The following is an 18,910-nucleotide window of genomic DNA, read 5'->3' as shown; positions in this document are numbered from 1 at the left end:
TCTCTATTTAACTTTGAGTAACTTCCAAATTTTCTAAAGATGCTGCACCATTTTACATTCTTACCAGCAATGTAGGAGGGTTCCATTTTCTCCATATCCTCACCAACTCTTGTTATTGTCTATTTGATTATAACCATTCCAGTGAGTGTGCTGTGGTATCTCATTGTAGGTTTGACATAAATTTCCCTGATGACAGATGTTTTTGAGCAATCATTTCTTTCATGTACTTATTAGCCATTTGTGTATCATCTTTGGAGAAATGTCTTCAGATTGTTTGCCTGTTTTGAAATTGGTTGTCTTTTCTTTTAAGAGTTTTAAAAATATATTCTGGATAAATGTTCATATATATATATATATTTAAATTATATATATTTAAATTATATATATTTTAATTATATGTAAATAATTATAGCCCTTATGGTTAGGTCTATGATCCCATTTTGGGTTAATTTTTGTATATGGTATGAAAGGGGTCCAGCTTCTATTTTTTTTTTTTTGCATAGGGTTGTCCAGTTGTCCCAGCAGCATTTATTGAACAGACTAGTCTTTCCCCCATGAGTGGTCTTGGTACTCTTGTTCAAAATCAGTTGACCATAAATATAAGTGTTTATTTTTGCACTCTCAATTGTATTCCATTCATCTTGATATCTATCCTTAAGCCAGTACTATCTAGATTACTTCTGCTTTGTACTAAGTTTTGAAATTGGGAAGCATGAGTCCTCCCACTTTGTTCTTCCTTTTCAAGATTGTTTTTGATTCCTTGCAATTCCATTTGAATTTTAGGGTCAGCTTATCAATTTCTACAAAGAAGTCAGCTGAGACTCTGATAGGGGTTGCACCGAATCTGTAGATCAATTTGGGGAATATTGGTATCTTAACAATATTACATCTTCTGATCCATGAACATGAGATAGTTTTCCATTTGTTTAGATCTTTAATTTCTTTCAACAATGTTTTATAGCTTTCACAGTGTAAGTTTTACACTTTTTTGTTCAATTTATTCTTAAGTATTTAAAATTTTTATGCTATTGGAAATTGAATTGTTTTCTTAATTCACTTTGAATTGTTCATTGCCAGTGTATAGAAATAGAATTTATTTTGTAAATTGATCTTGTATACAGAAACCTTGCTGAACTTGTTTATTAGTTCTAATTGTGTGTGTGTGTGTGTGTATTTATTCCTTAGGGTTTTCTATATACAAGATCATGTCATCTTCTGCTTTACTTCTTCTTTTCCAATTTGGATATGTTTTATTTTTTTTCTTGCCTAATTACCCTCGCAGGAACCTCCAGTAAAATGTTGAATAGAACTGATGAAAGAGGACATCCTCATCTTGTTTTTGATTGCAGGGAGAAAGCATTCAGACCTTCACCATTAAGTACAATGTAAGCTCTGTGTTTTTTCATAGATGCTGTTTTTCAAGTTGAGGACATTCTCTTCTGTTTTTGAGTGTTTTTGTCATGAAAGACATTGAATATTTTCAAAGGATTTTTTTTCTGCATCTATAGAGATGGTCATGTGGTTTTGTCCTTTATTCCACTATGGTGTATTATAATTGTATTGACTGACTGATTTTTGTAAGTCAAATCAACCTTGCTGTTCCTGTGACAAATTTTACTTTGTCATGGTATATAATCCTTCTTATATGTTGCTGAATTCTGTTTGCTAGTATTTTGGTGTCTATATACTCAGAATGGATATTGGTCTGTAGTTTTTTTTTCTGCATATCTTTAGTTTTGGTATCAGGATAATATTGGCCTTACAAAATGAGTTGAGAAGTGTTTCCTTCTTTTCTATATTTTGGAAGTTTGGGAAAGATTGGTGTTGATTCCTCTCCAAATGCTTGGTCAGATTCACCAGTGAAGACATTTGGGCCTGGCCTTTTCTTTGTGATAGGTTTTTGATTACTAATTCAGTCTCCTTATTTGTTATATGTCTATTTAGATGTTCTATTTCTTCTTGAGTTAGTTTCAATTGTTTGTGTCTAGGCATATGATTATCTAATTTTTTGGCATACAGTTGTTCATAGTATTCCTTTATAATCTTTTTATATATGTAAAGTTGGTAGTGTTGTCCTTTTTAAATTTTTTTTTTTAAAGATTTTATTTATTTGACAGAGAGAGACACAGTGAGAGAGGGATCACAAGCAGGGGGAGCGGGAGAGGGAGAAGCAGGCTCCTAGCTGAGCAGGGAGCCCGATGCGGGAATCGATCCCAGGACTCTGGGATCATAACCTGAGCCAAAGGCAGACGCTTAATGACTGAGCCACCCAGGTGCCCCCCTTTTTAAAAGTTTTTAAAAATTATTTTAATTTGGGTGCCTGGGTGGCACAGTCAGTTGAGTGTCTGACTCTTGGTTTTGGCTCAGGTCATCATCTCAGGGTTGTGAGATCTAGCCCCACATTGGGTTTTGCACTCAGAGCAGAGTCTGATTGAGATTCTCCCTCTCAATCTGCCCCTCTCACTCATGCTGTCTCTCTCTCTCAAACAAATATTAAAAAATTATTTTACTTTTTATTATTTTTTAATATGTTTGGATATATAGGAGATCTTTTTAAAACTTCCTGATTTTAGGAATTTGAGTCTCCTATTTTTATCCTTGGTCAGTCTAGCTAAAGGTTTATCAATTTTGTTGACCTTTTCAAAGAAAAGATAATTTATTTCCACTATAATTTCTTTCCCTCTGTTTGCTTTTGGTTTAATTTCTCTTATTTTCTAGTTTCTTAAGGTTGAAAGTTAAGTTATTGATTTGAGATCTTTCTTCTTTTTTTAATATAGGTATTTACTGCTATAAATTTACCTCTGGGCACTGCTTTAGCTTCATTTGATAATTTTTTGAAGTTGTGCTTTTATTTTTATCCATCTAAAAATATTTCCTTTTTTTTTATTATGTTATATTAGTCACCATACAGTACTTCATTAGATTTTCTAGTTTCCCTTGTGTTTCTTCGTTGACCCATTGTTATTTAAGACTGTGTTATTTAATTTCTATATATTTGTGAGTTTTCCAAAATTTTCTTTCTGTTAATGATTGCTAGTTTTACCCCATTGTGGTTGGAGACATAGTTTGTATTATTTCAGACTTTGAAGTTTATCGAGGCTTGTTTCATGATCTAATATATGGCCTATCCTTGAGAATGTTTCATGTGTACCTGGGAAGAATGTGCGTTCTGCAGTTGTTGAGTGTTCTGTGGATGTCTGTTATGTCTTTGGTTTACAGTGTTGTATAAGTCTTCTGTTTCCTTGTTCATCTGCCTACTTGTTCTATCCATTATGAAAAGTGGAGTATTGAAGTCTCTCAATATAATGGTTGACATGTTTATTTCTCCTTTTTCTCCCTGCATGTTCTTAATGGAGTAACCCTTTTATCATTATGAAATATCCTTCTTTGTCCCTAATAACAATTTTTGTCTTAAAGTTTATTTTTTCTAATATTAGTAAAGCCACTCCAACTGTCTTTTAGTCACTGTTTGCATGATATTTTCCCCCCATCCTTTTATTTACAACCTCTTTGTGTCTTTGAATCTAAAGCATGTCTCTTATAGACAGTACATAGTGGATCATGTTTTTAAATCCACTTTGCCAATCTCTGCCTTTTATTTGGAGTATTTAATTCATTTATATTTAATTACTGATAAAGCATTTATGTTTGCCATTTTGCTACTTGTTTTGTATGTGTCTTATTTTTTGTTCCTCTATTTTTTCATGACTACTTTATTTTTTGTTATATACTTTCTAGTATACCATTCTAATTTCCTTGTCATTATTTTTACTATATATTTGAGTTATTTTTTTAATAGTTCCCCTGGGGATTACAATTATCATCTTAATTTTTAACAGCGTAGTTTGGATTAATACCAGCTTAATTTCAATACTATCATGAAACTCTGCTTCATTTCCTGCTCCCTCCTTTGCACTGTTATTGTCATACAAATTACATTTTGATATGCTATGTGCCAATCAACAGATTTATGATTATTCATACAGTTGTGTTTTAATCAGATGGAAGAAAAGAATTAAAAAATACATTTATACTGTATTTTATATTTACCTATGTAGTTATTTTTCTGGTTCTCTTTACTTTTTATGGATTTAACTTACTGTCCAGTGTCCTTTTATCTCAGCCTGAAGCACTGTCTTTATTATTCCTTATACAGCAAGTATGCTGGTGATGAATTTTCTGTTTTTGTTTATCTGCTGATGTCTTACTTTCTCTTTCAATTTTAAACAATAGCTTTGTTGGATATAGAATTCTTGGTTGATAGTCTTTTTTCTTTCAGCACTTTGTCATCCTACTGCCTTTTGGCCTTTATTGTTCTTTAATGACAAGTCAGCTGTTAGTCTTATTGAGATTCCTTGTATGTGATGAATCACTTTTCACTTGCTGCTTTTTATTTTATTTTATTTTATTTATTTGACAGAGAGAGACACAGCGAGAGAGGAAACACAAGCAGGGGGAGTGGGAGAGGGAGAAGCAGGCTCCCTGCAGAGCAGGGAGCCCGATGCGGGACTCGATCCCGGAACTCCAGGATCATGACCTGAGCTGAAGGCAGTCGCTTAACCAACTGAGCCACCCAGGCGCCCTCACTTGCTGCTTTTAAGATACTCTTTTTATCTTTGGATTTTGACAGTATGATGATGTGTCTAGCCAATCTCTATTACTTTATTGGAGATTACTGAGTTTCTTGAATGTGCAGATGAATGTTTTTCATCAAATTTTGGAGGTTTTTTCTATTATTTCTGCAAAAATATTTTCTGCCTCTGTCTTTTTATAGGATTGCCAGTATGCATATATTGGTATGTTTGATGGTTCCATAGGTTTCTGAGACTCTGTTCATTTTTCTTTATTCTTTTTCCTTCTGTGCCATGGCCTGGATAACCTCAACTGTCCTATCTTCAATTTCAGTGGTTATTTCTTCTGCCAGTTCAAGTCTGCTATTGAAACCCTTTAGTGAATATTGCACTTCAGTTACTGTACTTTTTAACTCCAGAATTTCAATTTACCTTTTATAACATCTATCTCTATTAACATTCTCTATTTAGTGAGGCATTATTCTTTTCTCTAATTCTGTAAAAAAATTTATTCATTTATTTGAGAGAGAGAGAACAAGAAAGCACAAGCAGGGGGAGCAGTTGAGGGAGAGGAAGAAGCAGGCTCCCCACTGATCAGGGAGCCTGATGTGGGGCTTGATCCCAGGACCCTAGGATGATGACCTGAGCCAAAGGCAGGTGCTTAACCAACTGAGCCACCCAGGAGCCCCTATACTTTAATTCTTTAGACATGATTTCTTTTAGTTCTTTGAACATATTTATAATAGCTGATTTAAAGTCTTTGTCTACTGGGGCGCCTGGGTGGCTCAGTTGGTTGGGCGACTGCCTTTGGCTCAGGTCATGATCCTGGAGTCCTGGGATCGAGTCCCACATCGGGCTCCCTGCTTGGCAGGGAGTCTGCTTCTCCCTCTGACCCTCCCTCTTCTTGTGGTCTCTCTCTCTCATTCTCTCTCTCAAATAAATAAATAAAATCTTAATGACTTTTTCTTTTTCTTTCCTTTTTTTTTTTTTTTTTGTCTACTAAGTCCCCTTCCTTAGGGATGGTTTCTGTTGATTTCCTCTCCCCCACTGTAATGAGCCATACTTTCCTGTTTCTTTTTGTGTCTCATAAACTTTGCTGAAAACTGGACATTTTAAATAATATAATCTGGCAACTCTAGAATTAGATTTCTCCCCTTTCCCAAGGAGGGGGAAGGGCAGAGGGAGAGAGAGAATCTCAAGCAGACTTTGTGCTAAGCATGGAGCCTGACATGGGGCTCTATCTCACAACCCTGAGATCATGACTGGAGCTAAAACCAAGAGTCAAATGCTTAACTGACTGAACCACCCAGGCACCCCTGAGCAGACAGATTTCTTGAACCAATAAGTCTGTCAGCTTTTTCTGACACTGTGTGTGTGTGTGTGTGTGTGCATGCATGCGCATGTGCACATGTGCTTGTGCATGCCTGTTTTGGGACATGTGCCTAATGCTCTTGCAGGCAGTTTACAACTCTGTCTTAGCCTTCACTTCCTGCTTGAGAAGAGCCTCGAAGTTAGCTAGAGATAAGATAATAGGGTCTTTTCAAGTCTTTCCCAGGCATATGTACAGTGCTATACATGAGACTGGCCTGGTACATTCCAAAGAACATTTTGGAGCTTTTCAAATCTCCCTATGGACGTCTCATTTCCTTTTTTTTTTTTTCTTCAAGTTTTTTTGGTTAGGCTTTTGTTAGCCCCAATTGGTATTGCTGCCTTTGGTAGCTGTGATGTTAAATAATTGCTGCTAATTGTTTTCAACAAATGCCCTAAGGGTAAGGTTATTATCATAGAGCAAGCTCTGAGTTTGGCAAAGTCAAGTCAAGGCCTGGGAATGGAGCTTTACAGGCAACTTTCAGACAGTACTCTGGAGATGAGACTTTGGGGAGTTTCAAACCTGTTTTGCCTCCACTCCCTTCATTGCCCAGTGATCTGATTGTTTTCACAGCTACTATAGTTGTGCATCTCTTGGTTTTCAAGGCTATTGATGAGCTGGGAAGAGTGGGATGGGAATAGGATAAATTAAAACAGCACAAATTTTACTGTTTTTACTGATATTCAGCCATTTTTCTTGATTGGATGCTTCTTGGGACATTGCGTTTCTTTGTTAATTTTCAGAGTTTGGAAAAAGTGGATTTTGACTTTTTTTTTGGCCAATGTTTCATTGCTTTTATGGAAGAAGAGATCTTCAGAGGTCCTACCTATAAAATTGCTTTAGAGTACTTTTTAAAGATGGGATTGGGAAAAATACTGGTGACCTGAGGGAACTTTGAGGAAATATGAGCAGATTATTTTTATACAAATTATGTGTTATGTATATATTTCATAATATATTTATAAAAATATATAAGGTATATATGTTTTAATACAAATTATTATATTATCCAAAGACAATTATTTGGAATAACATACAAATAAGGTTGTATTCCAGATGGGATTTTTTAGAAGTTTAGATGCTTATGGGAGTTGTACTGAAGAGAAAAGTGGGAAGAGTTCATCAGTCTCAAAAGTTTTCTTTTTCTCTTTCATTTTGCTATTTTAGGTGTACAGAGCCAATGGACCAGATGGAACCATTGGCAGAGGTCAGAGAATCCACCTGCAATTATGGGACACGGCAGGGCAGGAGAGGTATGAGATCTTTAGTTATGTGTTCCTTACTGGAGGAAAGGGAAAAACCAGGTATGCCCTTCACACAGTTCCTGAGCAGGAAAAGGCCAGTTGATTAGTTGACTTGCACCTAGATAAGACATGCTGCTAAATTAGCAGGAAATTTATCAGTCTGAAATGATAATGATGTCTATTTCATACAAGGTCAAGGGAAAAATGAATCCCTTTCAAAATAGACTATCTTAGTTATGGAGTTTTTACTTCTTCCTTCTTTTTCCTCCTCCTTTCTTCTCTTCCTCCTTCCTTTGTCTTTCCTCCTCCTCCTTCATTTTTCTTCTTGTTCTTGTTCTTTAAGATTTATACACTTTTCTCCATTTACTTTAGCTATTTACACAGCCACAAAGACAACTGCAGAATTACCTGCATTATTCTTGCCTGATTATGGAAACCTCACAGATAATCTGATTGGAATTAACTCATATGGTTAGAAGTTGCTTGATCAAAATAAGTCACATGAAATCTTGATATGAAATTTCTTTTAGTTATAGCTGCTGTTTTCTCTCACAGTTTCTTTGAAGTATTCTGTTTGGTTTTTATTTTTTAAAAGATTTATTTGAGAGCGAGCGAGCAAGCCAGGGTGGGGGAGGGGCAGAGGGAGAGGGAGAGAGAAACTTTAGCAAACTCCCCACTGAGTGTGGAGGCTGACTCGGGGTTCAATCTCATGATCCTGAGATCATGACCTGAGCCAAAACCAAGAGTCAGATGCTTAATCGACTGAGCCACCCAGGCGCCCCTGAACTGTTCTGTTTTTTAACTTTTTATTATGAAAATCTTCAAATATATATACTACAGAGGATAGTATAATAAAATCATGTATATATTTCCCAGTTTCAGTAGTCATCAATTTGTAGCCTATCTTATTTCATGTATACCTCTATCCCTTCTTACCCCTCCCCCAAATTATTTTATTTTTATTTATTTTTTTAAAGATTTTATTTATTTATTTGACAGAGAGATACAGCGAGAGAGGGAACACAAGCAGGGGGAGTGGGAGAGGGAGAAGCAGGCTCCCCATAGAACAGGGAGCCCAAAATCACAAATTATTTTAAAGCAAATTCCATTTATCAGATATTTTCATTTATAATTACTTTGGTATGTATTCCTAAAGGATAAGGACTCTTCTTGTAAAAACATTGATTAGAAATATTTGAGAAAACTTAAACAGATTAGATGACAAATTCATACCAGTATTTTCTTCCCTGGAATCTATGCCTGTCAGTTGCAGACTTTACATAAAAATAAAATAAAGTGGAAACTGACCTTTAGAGGGAGAGAGAGTGGGAGACAGCAGGATAAAGTCTTGGAAGAGAGAGTACCAAGAAAGGATAAGACTGAGTCAATACTACTCCCACCTTAAAGCCAAAGAAATGGTTATCAGAGTTATGAGACCTCTTTAGAGACTAAAATTAAAAGGTCATGGACCCCATTGTAACATCAAGTCAAGCTGAACTTTCTAGGGACAAAGAAAACATATATAGCAAGAACCATTGCTTTGGGCCTAATTAAGTAAATTCTTGACTGAGACTAAGGGATCATGAACCAGTTCTTGGGATCCCTGTCCAGCAGTCTGATTTTTCAAATCACATGGTCCATTAACATATAAACTTATGTAAGTGATAAATAAGTGTCTTATATACTTTTGGAATATCATCATCCAATTTGTTTTTTTAATTTTTAAAAATTTACAGAGATGATTTTTATTTATTTTTATTTAATTCCAGTATAATTAACGTACAGTGTTATATTAGTCTTAGGTATACAATAGAGTGACTCCACAGTTCCATACATTTCTCAGTGCTCATCATAAGTGTACTCTTAATCCCCTTTGTATATTTCACCTCCCCCCCCCCCCGCCACCTCCCCTCTGGTAGCCATCAGTTTGTTCTCTGTAAGATTGAATTCCAAATATAACTTTTGATAATTGTTGGTGTTTTATAAAGTCTCAGTATATTTTTAAGTATTCTTTGTGGCTCTAGATATCCATTTGATAGCATAATTTGCTAAATCTTATGTAATTAAGAGATACAATATACATATATAATATGAAGTTATTAGAAACAGTGGCACATTATTAAATACCTAATTTGTTACTGATGAATTATTGGAAGAGGCCGAGGGCACTATTGGTAGTTTTATATTTCAGGAGTGGGGCCATGATTTAGATGACCAATCTGCTTTTATGTTCCTAGGTTTCGTAGCTTGACAACAGCGTTCTTCAGAGATGCTATGGGGTTTCTTCTGCTTTTTGATCTGACAAATGAGCAAAGTTTCCTCAGTGTCAGAAACTGGATAAGTAAGTGCTATTGTTTCCCTGTCTCCCACTCCCCCCTTCCCACAATACAGTGCTCTCTGAAATTCTACTTCTGTTGTAAGTTGTTTTGGAGGAGCTCCTAGTACTATTAAAAATGCTGTTTAAAGGAGTAAGATTTTACTTTGGGGGCAGAGATTACTGAAATACTCTGCTTTTCCTAGTAATACTAACTTTGGTTTGTTGGGTACTTCTTATCCTGTAGGCACGTGGCAGCACTTTACATGTGGAAAACAGAGGATGCTCTTATCCCCATTTTATAGATAAGGAAACAGAGGCCCAGGAAAGTTAAATCTCTAAGTATCTGCTTGCCTATTGTATGCTATCAGGATTCATATCATCCAGGGTTTAATACATCTATTACATAGACATAAATATCTTTTGAAGGCTTAGTAGATCATACCCCTGGCTCCATGTCTCTTCTGTACTCAGAGCTTCCTTTTCTCCTTTTAAGGCCAGAGCAGTTGCCAGAAGGACCCCATCATGGAAGATTCTAAAATTACATTGGCAAAAGTGGTCCCCAGCACTATACACGTGCACACACCCACCCTCATCTTGGCTCTTTGGAGAGATCCTAATCTCTTAAATGGTTGGTTAGCAGCCACTTAAAATCCTGCCACTTCGGGGCACCTGGGTGGCTCAGTTGGTTAAGCGACTGCCTTCGGCTCAGGTCATGATCCTGGAGTCCCAGGATCGAGTCCCATATCGGGCTCCCTGCTCAGCGGGGAGTCTGCTTCTCCCTCTGGCCCTCCCCCTCTCGTGTGCGCGCGCTGTCTCTCTCTCTCAAATAAATAAAAAAATAAAATCTTAAAAAAAAAAAAATCCTGCCACTTCATCAAATAACAATTTGCAAAAGTACATTTTTCTCTATTAGTTGTATTAGTGCAAACCTAGAGAATCTATTGGGGAAGGCTGTGATGTTAAATTCTTTTTTTTTTTTTTTTAAAGATTTTTATTTATTTATTTGACAGAGAGAGACACAGCGAGAGAGGGAACACAAGCAGGGGGAGCGGGAGAGAGAGAAGCAGGCTTCCCACTGAGCAGGGAGCCCGATGTGGGGCTCGATCCCAGGACCCTGGGGATCATGACCTGAGCCAAAGGCAGACGCTTAACTGACTGAGCCACCCAGGCGCCCCTGTGATGTTAAATTCTTAACATCCAAATCCTTAAAATGAAAATACTTATTAAAAATACCTACTATTTAAAAATAACTTGGTGTTTTGGTATTACGAAGGGGTCATTGGCTGTGGTTTTGATAGTAGAAAACCTTATTTTTAAGGAGTTTTTAAATAAGTAATTTATATGGTGCATTGTGATTTTTCAAAGCATTTTCACATACTTTGTAGTTGATCCTCACAAGCACCCTGGGTGAAGATTCAGACAGGTGGTGTGTCTTTATTTTAGGATGAGGACTCTGGGCCTTGAAGAGTAGTCCTGTCCTTCTTGGAGGACGTGGAGTTTGGCTTTCCGTTCAGTAGCCTTTTATGCCCTTTCTTAACTAAGTTGATCATTATGGGCTGAAGAGCTATTTAATACTTTTAAGTATAGGTTCCTCAAATTTAGTTATGCTCACTGGGCTTCACTTGGTTAAATGCCTGTGTCGCACACCTCATTATTTCGATTAAAGCTGAATGATGGTGGCTATGTCTAGTCCTTTATCCTCAGCCCTTGCTCATCATCCTCTTCTTTGTATCATTCTAACAAGTTCTGAGACTTTAAATCAAACACTGTAAGATTCTTTTTTTTTTTTAAAGATTATTTATTTATTTATTTATTTATTAGAGAGTGAGCAGGAGAGAAACAGCATGAGAGGGGAGAGGGTCAGAGGGAGAAGCAGGCTCCCCACTGAGCCGGGAGCCTGATGTGGGACTCGATCGCAGGACCCTGGGATCATGACCTGAGCTGAAGGCAGTCGCTTAACCAACTGAGCCACCCAGGCGCCCCAAACACTGTAAGATTCTTATTAGAGATGTGCTCATAGAATCTCAGCATTGAGAAATCATCAACCCACCTCTTTTCACAGATAGAAATGGAAACTCTGAGACAGATAAATCTTGCCTATCTGGACTTTTTAGCTCATTAGATAAATAACAAAATTATGTGAAATTATATGTAATGTATGCATTTTATTTTGTTATCCTTATAGTGTAAAAGAATTCTTATAGTGCAATTAGGTAGAGAAAATTTACACATTTTGCGGATTTCATATCTTCAATGGAAAGTATTCTCCCCAACCTGCCTTTAAAAAAAGAAAAAAGTTAGTGTTCAGTATCAGAGATAATAATATCAAATCTTAATTAGGAATAACAATTTATTGTCTATACATTTTATTTTTCCTCTGCTTATTAGCATTTTGAATATTACAGGGATTATTCATTTCTTCTTTTTTGTGGAAACAAAGGCACTGTTGCCTCTTAAACAAGTAGCTGACTCCTGAGCCCTGACTGGCCTGGGGAGAGGAGAGCAGGTCTGCACCCTCCTTTTAGCTTCTCCAGAGCTGCCCTGGCAGTCAGTTCTCTCTTGACTCCAAAGCTCTCCATGCTCCTTGGGAAGGGGATACATGCAAGCCCAAAGGTGAGCCCTGCTGAATTCAGAAGACTGAACCGAGAGCTGAGTCTTCTCTGCCTAAATCTGATATCTGAAAGGAATCAGGTAGTGTTGTATTCACTTATCTGTCTTCCTAGAGCTCAGAGAATGGACAAGTCATGCCCATAGTTATTCCTCGAGTGGCAGCCTATTTTGTAAAGAAACTTTAAAGTAAGCCTGAATTTCTAAACATTGTTTCTGTAGCCTCACATGAATGGTATAAGAGCCCAACAGGTATATATTTTACATGTTTTTGCCTGTATATTTTTATCCCTATTATTCTGCCTGTCTGAAAAGCAGTCCCCACACCCACTCCCTCCACACCCACTCCCTTTTTAAAACTGGTTAGAGTTCTACTTATTCTTTAAAATCTGGCAAATTATGGGCTCCATGAAATTTTCTATAACTGTAGTTGGATTAAATGTTTTCCTTCCTCGTAACTGCTATTATATTTTGTACTACCTATAGGATTTTTAGCACATACCACCCTGGGTTGTTGTAGTTATTTATGTATGTGTCTTTTTCTTAGTGAGATTTTTTTTAAAGAATTGATTAATTTACTTTTTAAATAAGTAATTCAGTCTTCGTAGAAAAATTAGGAAGGAAGAAGTAAAAGGAAAAATCAATAATCACACTTCCCAGAGTCTCCAAAATAAACAAATACTATTAAACGTCATTAATGGTAATACTTACATAGCACTTCTAAATGCTTTAACATATTAATTTAGTGGTTCTCAAGTAGGAGTGTGCATCTGGATCACCCAGGGAGCTTGTTAAAACACAGATTCTGGGCTCCATATCCAGCATTCCTGATTCAGTAGATCTGGGGTGGAACCTGAGAATTTGCATTTCTAACAAGTTCCCTGGTGAGGGTAAGGCCCATGGACCTTACCTGGAGAATCACTGCATTAACTCCCTTAATCCACACCTTAACCCTGTGAAGTAAGGACCCTCATTATTAACATTTACAGGTGGGGAAATGACTTTCTCAGGGCCGCACAGCTAGTAAACAGCAGAGCCAGGGTTTAGTCTTGGACATAGTCAGTTCTGAGTTCATGCTCATAATCATGACACTGGACATATATGGGGTTAATAGAGCACAGAGCCACTCTGGAGATCAGAAAGATTTCACCGTAGAGGTAACTGAGAGGCAAGTCTTAAAAGAAGGGTGGGGATTCCTGGAAGGAAGGTTGTCATTGGGTATTCAAGCACATGGGGACAGCATGTGTACCAGCCTGGAGAAAAGAAAGCACATGGCAGTTATTGGAAACCTACACAGTTTGGTTTTGCCAATGCAGGCCTTGTTCCCCAGTTGTCCCTTGAGGGCAAAGGTCAGGGCCCTGAAATTCTGCACAAAGTATCTGGCCTATGTTAATGATCAGTGAATGCTTGCTGATTAGATTTTCTCTTGATAAGATATAATGAACATGACTTTGTAATGAGGAACTAAAATGTCAACACTTTTTTGTTAACCATGATAAAAATAAATTAGGCCATACCAACTTTGAGCTATGTCTTACTGTGAAAGTTTGGGCTGCTTTAATTTCATTATGGGTTGTGATGAATACTTCTTTGGGAGGTTAAGCTATTTAGCTTAGTGAAGCTCTTTCTATTTAATTGCTTTTTTTTTTTAAGATTTTATTTATTTATTTGACAGAGAGAGACACAGCAAGAGAGGGAACACAAACAGGGAGAGTGGGAGAGGGAGAAGCAGGCTTCCTGTGGAGCAGGGAGCTGGATGCGGAACTCGATCCCAGGACCCTGAGATCATGACCTGAGCCGAAGGCAGAGGCTTAATGACTGAGCCACCCAGGCGCTCCTGTTTAATTGTTTTTTTTTTTTTTAAAGATTTTATTTATTTATTTGAGAGAGAGAATGAGAGACAGAGAGCATGAGAGGGAGGAGGGTCAGAGGGAGAAGCAGACTCCCTGCCGAGCAGGGAGCCCGATGCGGGACTCGATCCCGGGACTCCAGGATCATGACCCGAGCTGAAGGCAGTCGCTTAACCAACTGAGCCACCCAGGCGCCCCATGTTTAATTGTTTTTTAAAAGTGTGCCTATTTACAGGTTTTCAGGTGAAAAGAAATAAAAGCTGTGGAATAAGAATTGTAGTCTTCTGCTTCCCCTTAGTTCTGGTGACAGAGTCATTTCCTATTTATTCTACGTTTTCTCTCATTTAATCATATATCTTATTTTAATTGAATTGATTCTGCCTTAGGATAATAGAAAAATGTGAAAACATTTCAGATGGAAACACGCTAGTTCATAGGAAGACAGTTCTTTTAAAAATATCGCTATGGGGAGACACTATACGAGAAACAGAACTTTATGATTAGCAATAAGAACTAAAAATTCTCCAAGTTTTTTTCAAATGGCCTTCAATAGAAAGATAACCACAGGTGTGTGTGCAAATGGTCGTTCACATGCACGCATGCACTTTTGGAGGGTTGGCGAATTCTCCTATTCCTCTCTGATATAAATAAGGTGGGATATGTGCTTAAAGATAATTTTACATCTCTGTCCCATCCATTCAGTTTTACAGATTAGGTTACTGATGCTTTGAAAGCATTATATCATTTCCTTATGTCCATACATCCACTTAGAGTTTCCAGAGCACTTTTGCATATATTCTCCATTGATCACACACATATTATTTACCTATAATAATTTTTCTTACAGGCCAGCTACAAATGCATGCGTATTGTGAAAACCCAGATATAGTGCTTTGTGGAAATAAGAGTGATCTGGAAGACCAGAGAGTAGTAAAAGAGGAGGAAGCAAGAGGACTTGCAGAGAAATATGGGTGAGTACTTTTGTGGAGAAATCTAGAGAAAACATTCCCAATTCAAACATTAGCACAATGGATAACAGAAGATGCGAACGCAAAAAATTGAAACAACACACTCAGATGTAGGCCTCGGGAAGTATAAATACCTACTTTACATATTAATATTATGTGATAGTGGGAACCCTAGGAAAAACATTGGGTGAGGGCCATGCTTCCGTCCCATTTTCTCAATCTCTTGGTGTTTAAAGACACCTTTGAGGGCAAATGCCCTAACTATATAAGGCTGCTTTCCCAAGATGCAAGTAGGAGATGCAGGGGGTAAGAAAATTCTCTCTGTTCAGCAAGAAAATTTCAAAGCCAGTTCATGTGAGGCTGTAGAGAGCCCCAGCATACAAGAAGGCCTATCGGCTTTGAAATTTCTATGCTGCGAGAGCATAGACATTCCCTTGGTTTAGGTTGTGTTTTTGTGGTGGAGAATCATCTAAATACTGTCTTCTTCCTTGAACTCTGGGAATAGGATCACAGTAGCATTAATTGGACATGAAAGAAGGGGTTAGCTGCTGCTTATTAAAATGTCAAGGGTATCTCTACAAAGGAATTTGTGCTTTACTTTCTTTCTGCCTCTAATACAATGAGAACTCAAATGTGTATATATTAATTACCCTTAATATAAGTGGGAGGCAGCAAGTGAAGTTGAGAAGGAAGGGAAGGTAGAGAGAGAGATAGGGGATGTTACCCAGCTACTGGCCCTGGTTTTTAGGCAGAATCCAAGGAAGCCAGGGGAGGGCCATTCTCTTTTTATTGTGTGACAAACTGCTTTGTTCTTCCTTGGACTGATGGAGGACCAGAGGACACTCGAGGATAGCTTTCACATTGGGAAGGGAGTAGAAGGATTAGGTTGGGCAGGTGGGAAGAAGTCAAAATCTGGAGAGTTTAGAATACCGGGTAAGGAGAGTTGCTGAAATCCTGGGGGGGCAGGGAGTTGCTGAAATCCTTTGAATGTGGAGGGATGTGATAAGTACTTGTCTAGATCAGTCTGGGGTAGTGGGGGGGTGAAGTGAAGGGAGGAAATACTAGAGACAGGGAGATTGTGGTGATCTGTTAGATGGGTAGGAGCTGCATTTGTGGAAAAGAAAAAGGAGTAAATCAGAGAAAATAGGTAGGGTTGGGGGCGGAACAGGATTTTAAATCTTTTTCAATTCTAGGGGTGGGGCAAGGCAGCATGGGGTTGGGGAGTGTATCTATTCCCATCAACTATACTGGCTTACTCTGGCACAGATTTGCAGTAGGTTGTGGGGGTTTTCACTCTAGGGTAGACAGTGCCCAACCATGTTAGAAGCACCTGAGGAGCTTTTAACAAATGCTTGTGTCTGGGCCTCACCTCTGAGCTTCTGAGGTAATTGGTCTGGAGTGGTTTATCAGGCAAGATTCAATGGAAGAAACATACTTACATATAAAGGGATTTGGTACAGGTATTTGACCTTATGCACTTGTGGGAGCTGGTTAAGCAGTCCTTACGGTGTTATTTTGACACTGAAACTTGAAGTCCACAGGTCAGGCAGTCAGGAAGGGAAGGTGTTTAAGGTGGGGAGAACAAACACTAGCTAGGACCCATAATGACAGAATGAAACCTGCCTCCGTGCTTGTTGCCTCTGACCTGGATGGTCTGGGTATCCTAGAGAATAACGGCTAAGCACATGCACCTGGCCGAGGAGTTGGAGAAACTGAAGGAGGATCTTGGGGAAGGTGGAGCCGGTACAGATTTGGTTGCTGGCTTATGCCAACCAGACGAGCCAGCAGGTCAGCAGTGATGTATGAGAGCTATGGAAAGTCTGCTGCTTCACTTCCACTCCCCAAACTCCCCCAAACCTCTCCTGCGATCCACCCTAACTGGAAAGGAAATTCTCAGAAATGTTGTTCAACCTAACCAAGTTGACGTGTCACAAAACCTCCGCAGGTGGGGGCCTGGGCATTGGTGTTTCTCAAAAGCTCTCCACATGATTGTTATTAGAAGTACCTGGGGAGCTCTTAGCAAATACTTGGATCTGGGCCTCACTTCTAATCTTCTGACACAAATGGCCTGGAGTAGTGATTCTGAGGTGGAGGCTGACCAAGCCCCACAGGCGATTCTGATATGCTCTTCTACTCTTGAGAGGCACTCGGGTAATGTGGTAGGAAGGAAAGAGGGAGGCCAGATACCACAGAGAATACTGAAGTGTCGAAACTGGAGCTGGGGAGCTATGTTGCAAGGGGGTGAGAAGGAAGTAAGTGATGAAGCAATGGAAACCATGGACCTAGACTGTGCTTTTGAGAAGTATGGTAGTGAGGCCAAAAGAAATAGGGTATCTAGAGGAGTTAGCTAGAGCCAACAATTATGTTCTCAAGTACTGGAGGGGAGCCAGGATAGACTTCTTCACCCACTGGGTTTCTTCAGCCTTTTGTTTGTTTCTTCTGTTCTGGTTCTCAGGATTCCACTTCCTTCCTGGTAGCAAAGAGCCCAGCATTGCCTTCTGTCTATAGGCGGAGTCTGGGGAGCCAGGGATTGTCTTACATCTGTGCCCAGCTCACAAGCTCTGGGGAGTACTTCATAAGGGGGGCTCAATCTCAGGTTTCTGAGTTAAGTTAAAATGAGAGAAGGGATTAGCAGATAAGATAATGGAATCTATTGGAGAAGAAAGGAAAGAGATGGAAACAGAATTTCCTTAGGAATTAGGAAGCATAAAATACTGTTCTGGGGGCACCAGGGTGGCTCAGTTGGTTAAGTGTCCGACTGTAGGTTTCAGCTCAGGTCATGATCCCAGGGTCATGAAATTAAGCCCCATGTCACGCTCCTTGCTGGGCATGGAGCCTGCTTAAGATCCTCTCTCTCCCTCCCCCCCCTCCAACCACATGCACTTGCTCTCTCTCTCAAATAAATAAATCTTTAAAAAATATAGTTCCAGGCTGTTTGGCAATTTCAGAAGCAAAAAAAAAACAGTTTAGTGCATATGCATTTCACAAATTTGACATATAAGTTTAATGATTATTTTCACAGATTTTTTCATTTTTAATACTATTTTTATTGATTGCACGTGTACTAAAGGGCTATGTTGATCACTTCATCTCCATGCTAATAGTAGTAAAATAGAGTATGGTTAATGGTACATCTTCGTATCATTTGTATGTTGTCTGATAAATTTGCATTTTTTTGTTACTATTGTGCTCCCTTTCCTCCCCAGTACCTAAAAATGAGTCATCGGTTCATAGTGCTTCTCTTAAATATACATGCACTTGGAGAATGAAAGACTATGTCTCAGAAAAATTTTGCAAACCTAATAAAGAACATGTTATAGTACAAATATGGAAAATAAATCTGTCTGTGAGGACAAATAAATCTGAGAATAAGACTTTCATGCAGCAGCCAAAAATGGAAAGGGTGAATTGAATGTATGATGAAGGATATCAGAAATTTTATGTTTAGTAGACTAAGAATATATTAACCTCTAATTCCCTGTAATTTTTAGGTTTTTCTAGAACAAGGGCAAAATAATGCTTTCTAGTATGTTATATTGAAGATTGTCAATGAAGTCAGAGAAAGGAGCAAAACAAATGTTTGTCCAAACTTGTCCTCCTGCCAGTCAAAATGAGGATGGGCTACACTGTTGCCAAAACACTTTAAAAAATAGCTACAAAGTCAAATATGTAAGAAGAGCAAACAGAACCAGCATTGGCAACATTCCTCTTTGAGGTGATACTATTGGATCTCAAACCTTAGTGTGTATCAAAATCACCTGAACTCTGGCCCCCCCGGGGAATTTCTGATTCACTATATCTGGGGTGGAACCCAGACATTTATGTTTCTAATTCCCAGATGTTGCTCCTGCAGGTGGTTGAAGACAGCACTTTGAGAACAATTGGTGTGCAAGTCACAGGTGTGCGTGCTGGCAGACACTTTCCTTGACAGTATAGTTGAATAAATCATTATGCACAGAATATGAAGCAGTTGTCTACTGTGCC

General features: G+C 38.3%; 1 protein-coding gene across 4 annotated transcripts in view; it reads left to right on the top strand.

The window, feature by feature from the left end:
- The window catches only part of RAB27A (RAB27A, member RAS oncogene family), a 75,332-nt gene that overhangs the window by 47,598 nt on the left and 8,824 nt on the right, over nucleotides 1-18,910 (top strand). For all 4 annotated transcript variants that reach the window (XM_081831104.1, XM_081831106.1, XM_081831105.1 and 1 more), the window contains 3 exons: nucleotides 7,108-7,193; nucleotides 9,422-9,525; nucleotides 14,806-14,929. In XM_081831104.1, coding sequence (XP_081687230.1) covers nucleotides 7,108-7,193; nucleotides 9,422-9,525; nucleotides 14,806-14,929 — 314 coding nt within the window. The remainder of the gene's footprint in view (nucleotides 1-7,107; nucleotides 7,194-9,421; nucleotides 9,526-14,805; nucleotides 14,930-18,910) is intronic.

Source organism: Leptonychotes weddellii, chromosome 9, assembly GCF_054177405.1.
Source record: "Leptonychotes weddellii isolate Sample4059 chromosome 9, ASM5417740v2, whole genome shotgun sequence".
NCBI classification, from domain to species: domain Eukaryota; kingdom Metazoa; phylum Chordata; class Mammalia; order Carnivora; family Phocidae; genus Leptonychotes; species Leptonychotes weddellii.
Note: the sequence above shows the minus strand (reverse complement) of the source record. Positions and strands in the feature narration are given on the sequence as shown.